This window comes from Hyposmocoma kahamanoa, unplaced genomic scaffold, assembly GCF_003589595.1.
Source record: "Hyposmocoma kahamanoa isolate Upper Pololo Valley unplaced genomic scaffold, ASM358959v1 76, whole genome shotgun sequence".
Classification (NCBI taxonomy): Eukaryota; Metazoa; Arthropoda; class Insecta; order Lepidoptera; family Cosmopterigidae; genus Hyposmocoma; species Hyposmocoma kahamanoa.
This window is the reverse complement of record NW_020653900.1, coordinates 5,956,799-5,965,928: the sequence shown is the minus strand read 5'-3', so window position 1 is coordinate 5,965,928 and position 9,130 is coordinate 5,956,799. Positions and strand designations below refer to the sequence as shown.

The window sequence follows — 9,130 nt, the reverse complement described above, 5'->3', positions numbered from 1 at the left end:
TGACACTTTTATAATACCCTTTATAAGGACATCAAAATAATGACGATTGTTAATAAGTGTATTTTGTTATTAATTTTTATGAAATATGAACTTTTATTTATATTAATAAAGGAAATAGTTATTTCTGAATTTATGGTACCGCATTAAACTTATTTAACAATGTCGATTTCTGAAGTTTAATTTATAAATTTAAGATTTGTTCTTAGGACGCCCTGCGGCAAGACAGACGGACAACCTCAAGAAAACAATACAATAACGTAAGTATTTGTGCATATTAGTTGGTCTGTAAGTGAAACGTGCAATTTAATTGCCCGGCTGATTGTACAAATTCCGTTAAATACAAAATCTGTCATTTTCAGAATTAAAGGGTACTTTTGGCGGTTTGGGACCACAATGAGAAATGACAACATCTTCAAATAACCACTTCTACAAATGGTCACTTCTTGAAATTACCATTTCTTTAAATGCTACTTCTACAAAAGATCATTTCTTGAAATGGTCACTTCTTGAAATGGTTACTTCTTGCATTGACCACTTTTGCAATTCAATATGTTTCAGCTTCGGATTAGGAACACTACGACAAGTTTGAAGGTGGATCTTTCAGGATATACATTATTAACGCCTTGGTAACGGAGGGTGACGTCCTTCCATCCATCGCAACTGGATTTCGCAACCATTTGACAAAAACAGGCAAAAAACATTTCATTTTCGTTTTTAGTTTAGATAAATATCTGGGCATGGTCTTAAATTGGCGAAAGGGTCTAAAAATAGTAAAAAATCAATTTATAATTAAAAAATAAAATGGTTATTTCAAGAAATGGTCAATTCAAGAAATGGTTATTCTTGAATTGACCATTTTGAGTCATTTTGAGAAGTGGCCCTTTTTAATTGTGGTAATTTTTCATTGTGGCCCTAAACCGCCGAAAGGGTTTTGGGAAGCGTCCCAGAGTAAATTTCATAGTAACAGGGAATTCCTTACTTTGAGGCCATTATTCCCACTAGAGGCCAGGCAAATGGTCGGTTGTCTGCACAAATAAAAACGTTTCCATAACCTGCAATTTTGCCATTCATCGAAAAAAGAGGCCGGTAGAGCGGGCAGCAAAAGACCGGGAGGGTTAGTGTGCTTTTTCTTTATTTCCGTTTTTCATATAGATCAGAATTTTGGAAATACTAACGAAACAGCAGTTATCGTGATTTCTCGTCCGTCACATTCCTCTTTCGTCAGATCATTTCTTTTTTCTAGCAGTGGACGCGTGTAAGCTGTGTGATGATATTTTTTTAACAATGCCTGTACAATGGGCAATGTTTTGAAGAACTACGAGTATTTGACATGATATCAACAGCAATATTTTATTATCGCGTCACTCGCCAACGGCAGGGAGTCCAACCTCACACTTGGGAGTCGATCTCGTACTGTACGGTTTCAGAGGATCTTCTTCCCAAGGTTGTGGAATGAAATCCATGCATTTTCCCGCAGGATTACAGCATGGAGTCATTCGAAAGGGGTTTGGGAAGGGTCCTAAAGGGTTGGCAACGCGCTCATGACGCCTCTGGTGTTGCAGGCGTTCATAGGTAATGGTTACTGCTTTCCTTCAGGCGGGCCGCATGCTTGTTTGCTGCCTACTTAATATTAAAAAAAGAAAGAAATTATAATGAAATCTTTGTTTATGTTTTACGGTGTGAATTCAAAATATCCAATTCAATAGTATAAATGAGAAAGTAACTGTTACGTGTACGCCTAAACCGCTGAACCAAATTTGATGAATTTTAGTATAGTGTTAGATGGAACCGCAGACCATATAAATACTAGTAATGGAATCTAGGAGAATAGAATAGAAATAGGCTACTTTCTGTCACACAAATAGATCTTAAGAGGGTGAGCTAAGAAATGAAAGTTTGTACGGAGAACCAATTCTTTCTAGTAAATAATACAGGAGGCTATTCGAAGTACTTATTCTACGCAGACGGCGACGAGGGCACCAGTTAGTAAGAAAAGAAAAGCTTTTTCAGTAATGCCTAATTCGCTTTTGGGGGACCAAGAGCTCTAATCCTGTTGGTGTAGTAAACTCGATTTTGTCTTCTGCAAATTTAGGTCCTTGATCTCCTTAGATTTTGTCCCTATTTTATTTTGACTGGATCACAGTAAGCCGTTCGCGGTCATTCTCGCCCACGCTTGCCTTCCACTTATCCTTTGAAGTTGTGATGTCATATAAGATGGCCCGTTATACATATTTTTTCTTTGGTTTTCCACTATTGTCAAGATGTTTCAGCTCCCCTTATTTTATATTTTTTTATATATTTTTTAAATACATTTAAAAAAGGTAAAATTTTCTGACTACAGGAGCAAGAGAGCCCAGCTGTAGCCAAGAGTTACAAATTGACTATAACAATGTGCACATTTATATAAGACAATAACTTCTATTAAAATTGGTGATAAGAGAATTATTCATTTTTTTTTATTTACCGCCTTTGGTTTCTAGTCTAATAACCTCTGGTAGATAAGTTGTCGCGAGCGAACCTGTATCGCGAACCGAACTAGGAGTCGAAGTGGTCGCCATGACCGAACACGTTCGGGTAGATAGATTTTATGCTATTTCAATAGAAGTAAGGTATAAATTTCAATGCCCTGAGGCGGGCCTCAGAGGATCGAGGCGCATTTTTCTCTCTGCGGCATTGAAGAGCACGGTAGATGATACCGCGACAGGAGGCGCCGGCGACGAAATCCACTGACATGCGCCGGAATCCTCCGGCGTGCGCCGAAGTCTGCCTGAATGCGCCAGTCACAGCCAGTCAGATCAAATCCGAGCGACCGGTCGCGGTGGCATGTCGGCAGATCTCATGGCGTTCCAGCGGTACGTAATACATACGATGTCGTAAGGGATACTCATCATCAGTGTGCGCTGGCGGACGCACTAAAATCCTCTTCGACGCTGTTCTCCGCCGTCCACCGGTTTGCGCTGGCCCTAAACGTTACGCTACTTGTCTTATTATACTGTCGTTAAAGTCCCTATCAACCGAGCCGAGAGATAGGGTTTTCCGGAGAGACTACGGGCAAGACCAGGGTACAGCGAGCGTCCGGGCCAAGCCCTACGCCAATGATATGCCTTTGCACGGCTGTCTCTGGCGGACACGGACTTGGGTATGGACTCGCTGGGGTTTGTGGTTAGCTGCAGAGACGTATAAAATTTAATAATACAAATTATAAAATTTTATACGGACACCAAACGGATGCACCGGATCAGGGGGTCTACTCTTGTTCTCTCTCCGACATCCCTTCGAAACAATTACTGTCAAATAAGTAATACTCGACCAAATTAAAAGACAATGTAAAGAGGCAGAAAACAGGTAAGGTGGCAGTACTTCCCTGGACAAACTATTTCACAGCGAGCTCTACTGTTACAAGGTTAAGGTGTTACAAATATAGAATGGAATTTCAAACTTATAACAAAGATTCATATTATAGTGAATCTGCGCCATTCGAGCTTTAATGCGTCGATTTCGGATTAACAACCTTATGCACAATGTTCAAAGTCATTTCGAGGTATAAACTCATTCTTTTTATTCTTTGTATTAGGTTACTTTCATTCTAAGAGCACCTTCAAATTAGACACTTATAGAAGCACTGCAGTGGTGCCACTGTGGCGAGGCAGCCACGCGTCCGTAGCGGTAACCTATCACAAACTCGATTTTTTTTCCGAAATAACGTTTGTTCGAATTTTCGTTACACCGAAAACCGAATTATAACGAAGCCGTTGTTCTTTCAGGATATTTTGGTTGTTTATAGCAAAGACAAAACAACATTTTCGTCTCAAAATTACTTTCGAGGTTATGAAAATTCGAGCAAACGTTAATTCTGGAAATGTCATTTCGGACTACAGATAGGTAACTGTCAGTAGCGCTTCAAGTGTCAAGACAGTGGCGCTGCAACTAAATACTGTTTGAAAATTAGGAGTGGCGCAGCTGCAGCGGCACAGTTCTATAAGCGTCCGCCCTAAAGAGGCGAATACTTTTGTATTTTGTTACATTTTTGACATATAAGTAAGAACTACTTTACCACGCTTATATAATTAGATGCTTTAATAGTTTTGTAATTCTAATACAAAGTACCTACAGTAGAATTTTATTTACGATTTTTTCCGATTCATTCCGGGATTTCACGGCTTTATTGTCCACTGTATATTTTGAGTGAGTACATTAATTAGCTATAATATCGTCAGTTACTAGAAAGCATGTTAATGGAGTGTAAAAATACTCCAGATAACAATTTCCTTTTGTTTGAACCGATGATTCTCAAAGTGGTCTATATCGATTCGCGGGGTCCGCTCCACCTTACAAAGGATGTTATATAAACAGTACAGAGTACTAAAAAAACCGACCTCAAAAGTACGTGGAATAACGTCTATTTGCTAAGTTTTATTGAAATATCCCCTAGTTTCTTCACTATACAGGACTTGACACTGGAGATAATAAAAATCGGTTCTCACTACTCAAAGTATATTGAGAGAAAAACGCCTTGAATTGGAGAAATAGCAAAATCAACCATTAAAGTAATTGCTAAATTAAAGTTAGGCGCTATGTATAAAAATGAATCTTCATATATTTCAGCGTGAGCAGCTACCCTTCGTGGTGGATGATTTTCTTCAAAATGAAATGGGACCACTATGGAAGTACTCCCTTTCCAACAAAAAAAGAATCATGAAAATCGGTTCACAAATACCGGAGTTATTGTGTAACATACAAAAAAAAAGAAAAAACAAGAACATACAGTCGAACTGAGAACCTCCTCCTTTTTTAAAGTCGGTTAAAAAAATGGGGTTGAGATGTTGAGACTGTATTAAGTAATAGCGCATAATGCTCTGTGATCCATATCTATAGTAACCACCTACGTGAAAACCTAAACCTATGGTTTATATATAATTATCTATGGTATAAACCTGTTAAAAGAATTACATTAGGTAAGTTAGATTTAAAACCACTATTAATTATTTGGTTTTGGGTAATAAATGCAAAAACGAAATCGCTTACATAAATGTATGCACTGAAACAAAATAAACTTAACATATGTTTTTTGATAAAGTTTCTCACTATACTGCTAGACTTATTATAGTGAGTAACACTGTGTAAGCTGTAAAAAAAAATAAAGTTATCGAATTAGTAAAAAAAGTATTAGAAATTCTCTCTAAAAATCTGTATTAGAAAGGCAAGGGGTCTACGCAAAACAAAAAAAAATTGGCACGTGCTCTACGAAACAAAAAACTTTGAAAAACTCTGGCCTAAACAAAGAAATGCCAACATACCACCAACATTGTTAACATAACTTTTAAAATATTATCTAGAGAGTGGTGCTGCGCGCTTTGGCGGGAGAAGAGATCTTATTTATAGATAAGATATTTATTCGAGCCAATGCACGTGCGGTCTGTTATAATACAAAACGCTTTTACATGTATCGCAAACGATCTATTAAGTATTCTACTCATGTGGTAAGTGATCGCCAAAAATCAACAATACTCCATTATTGTTTCGTTCACTGTCATCGTCGTCAGTTAGTAGATGAAATTTGTGCTTGTAGTAATTTGTGTTAGTATAGAGCCGTGTAAAATTTTACAGGTGGTTGAATGTGTCCTCGGATAATTGGATAGGATTTGTCACCATGAAAAGTGTACTGCTGCTGCTTGTTATCCACTTGTTGCACTGTGAAGGTCGTGTGGTGGTACGTAGAGACGAGCAACTCAACAACCGGCCTATTATCGGCGTACTTTCTCAAGAGCAATCTAAAAGTCTACAAAAGAAATATCCGAAAGAAAATTATACTAGTTACATAGCTGCCTCCTATGTAAAAGACGTTGAAGCATCCGGTGCTAGAGTCGTACCCATTTTGTGAGTAATATTTTGTTTTTTTTTTCGATATTTAAAATGCAATAAAAAATTTAAGCGACTAATTTATAATTTTTTTTAGAATCGGAAAGGATCGTAAATATTATAGAGAATTAATGCAAAAAATTAACGGGTGAGTGCTCTTTATTAATAATAAATATAACACGATTTTTGTTCGTTCAAAATTTAATTTCACTAACGACTTTATTTTTGAGGTCAGATGTTGATATTGACATACCCTACAAAAAATCGTTCAAATTTTCGGGTTTAAAATATACAAAAAGGGAAGTTTATATTTAAAATCTATAGTATATTTCAACCAAAAATCTACAAATTAATGACAAAGAACCTAGAAAAGTGCAGATTTGCGAGATTATTGTAAATACCAATAAACAGATTTCTAAATAGGCAGCTGTGTAAATAACTCTGTGATTGGCAAAACAGCAAAGTTTCAGGTGTATAGATAGATACTGTTTTCTCTTTTAGTAGCAGTAGAGCTCCTTGTGAAAGAGTTCGTCCAAGGAAGTACCGCCACCTTACCTATTTCTGCTGCCAATCACGAATATCAGCATTACTGTGTTCCGGTTTTGAAGGGTAAGGGTCTGGTGAAATTACAGGAACATGGGACTTGTCAACTTACGTCACAGGGTGACGGGCTCAGTGGTAGTGCCCCTCAGACCTTTGCGATTTAAAGCTCTGAGTGGCACTGAACTACATTTACACGGATTTGATTTGACGACTAAATTACCGAAATGGAGACTCTTCATCAAATGCTACGATTTTTCAAATAATAAAAAAATTTACGTGCCATTATCTAGGAGATATCAAAATGGTAATGCGTTAGTTATGACAGTGTAGAAAGCATGGTACAGTCAAAAGCACAAACTTAATATTTTAGACTTTGGACCGTTCTTATTTAAACCATTTATTCACCACACAAAACATTAAACGTAACTTTTTTTATATAATATCAAGTGACGGGATGAATAAGTGGTGCGCTTGTAAGCTATACGCATGTTCATAACAGTGGCAGTGCCACTCAGAGGTTTATATTGCAAAGAACTGAGGGGTACTGCCACTGCGTCTGTCACTCTGAGACATAAGTTGACAAGTCTCATGAGTCCGAAATTTCACCAGCACCCTTACCATTCTAAATCGGAACCCAGTAATGCTAACATTACTGCTTGGTGGCACAAATATGTAAGATAATGACAGTACTACCCTGGACGAACTCTTTCACGAGGAGCTCTACTGCCACTGTAACTTATTGAATGACATTAAAAATTACGATATATAACAACAAAAATTAATTGCAATGATAGTGTGGCAAGGGGGGAAGCTCAGCACACACTGTGTAGAACTTGTAAGCGCATACACAGCACTGATTTTCAGCTTATCCCCGCTGTTTTGGACAACAGATATATAAAACACGAGTACAAAGGCATAAACAAAATTAAAACTAATGAAATTCACAACACACACATTCCTGTTTAGTAGTATTTCACAAATAGAGCAACTAACTATGACATAAAATGTGTGTGCATCACAAATTGCGTCACAAGCAAATACATATAACTACTTATAAAATTATGTAGGCATCAAGTACGTTAAATACGGTTGAATATGTTTAGTAATTGGTACTAACTACATTTAACCGTATTTAACGTTTAACTTGAACAACATTTAATAGTTTTTACTTATGTTATATTGTGTAATGGCGCGTACCCATTATGTCGTGACGACAGATAGACGTGCAATTTAAAATGTCGTGTCTTGTATATTTAAGTGAAATTGTTCACATATTGTACAACATGATTAACTGTCGCTCACGACTTTTTTGACGTTACGACGACAGATTGTCATGACAATGGGAAGAGCTGAACGACTGTCGTCCGATGAAAAATAAAACGTCACGATAAAAATGTGACGACAGATAATCGTAGCTTCAAACGATTTTTTGTCGTGCAAACGGCAAGGCAGCTGCCGTCAACGAATAAATTATCATCTAGCTAGATCTAGTGGGAACAGCTAGACACGACAGTCGTTCAACGATAAAATAAACGTCCACGACACAGTCACGACAGATAGTCATGATATGGGAACAGATTAGACGTGACCGTCGTCCAACGATAAATAAAAATTACGAAATAATGGGAACGCGCCCTAAGTAAAAATTCTCGCGCAGTCTCGGGAATTTCCGCCTGTCGAGAACTAGAGATAGTTTGTATGTTTCACAATTGACATAACATAAGTGTGTGCGTTAAAATAACGTTCTGCGATAAATTGAATCTTATCTTTATATAAATGTTAAATAATTTTTAATATGCAGAGTGTTGTTTCCCGGTGGAGCAACTTACTTCAACCAATCCAACGGCTATGCCGACGCGGGACAGCACATTTACGAAATTGCTAAACAAATGAACGACCGAGGTGATTACTTCCCCATCTTCGGCACTTGTCTTGGTTTTGAGTTGATGATTATTATCGCTTCTGGTCGCGGCGAGGTAGAAAATAGAATCGAGTGTGACGTTTTTGAAAATTTACCTCTTCGTTTTGATCATGGTAAGTGAATTTCATATTATGGTTTGACAATAAGAATATAATTAATGATATTTATTTGCAAACGTGAGTATAAAGTAAAGCAGTTTAATTAGCAGAAATTCTGTGTGCAGTACTATAATTAAATTTTTCAGTTCATGATTTTTGAAATTAGAATTGACAGATTAAAAGTACTGAGTAGAAAAAAAAAACCATCAAAATATTCAATAAAATTATAAGATTACATTTCCCTATGTTTAATAGAATAAGGCTTATTCCTTTATTACTTATCCATAAATAAAATACGAGGACTGTTTTATTATGTGTAATGTTAACGTAATAACTTGAATCTATAACGCAATCGATGTTTTATAAAGTATTTATTACGAAAGTACAGACTTGACTGAGATGTTAGGAAAACTGCAGTTACAAGGATACCTAAACCACAAAGCATGCAATCTTCTTAACATCCACTTCTCTTTCTCTCTTTATGGAGATAAAATCAATCTATCAATCACTAATCTTGCTTTATACCGTTCAGTCTTCAGCTTCCATCAAGATAGAATACTCAATTGAAGAGTAACGCTCTGATTTTTCCTATTCGCAATTTTTTATTTCCTACGCAAAGAATTCATTCATTCATTTATTCACAAACACATACACATACACAGACACACACACACACACACACACACACACACACACACACACACACACA

The 9,130-nt window shown here is 36.9% G+C and overlaps 1 protein-coding gene across 1 annotated transcript in view; it reads left to right on the top strand.

Moving 5' to 3' along the window:
• Nucleotides 1-5,460: 5,460 nt before the first annotated feature.
• The window catches only part of LOC113232528 (gamma-glutamyl hydrolase A-like), an 8,753-nt gene continuing 5,083 nt past the window's right edge, over nt 5,461-9,130 (top strand). Inside the window, exons 1-4 of the mRNA XM_026467288.1 lie at nt 5,461-5,480; nt 5,608-5,877; nt 5,957-6,007; nt 8,204-8,436. Coding sequence (XP_026323073.1) covers nt 5,476-5,480; nt 5,608-5,877; nt 5,957-6,007; nt 8,204-8,436 — 559 coding nt within the window. The 5' untranslated portion in view covers nt 5,461-5,475. The remainder of the gene's footprint in view (nt 5,481-5,607; nt 5,878-5,956; nt 6,008-8,203; nt 8,437-9,130) is intronic.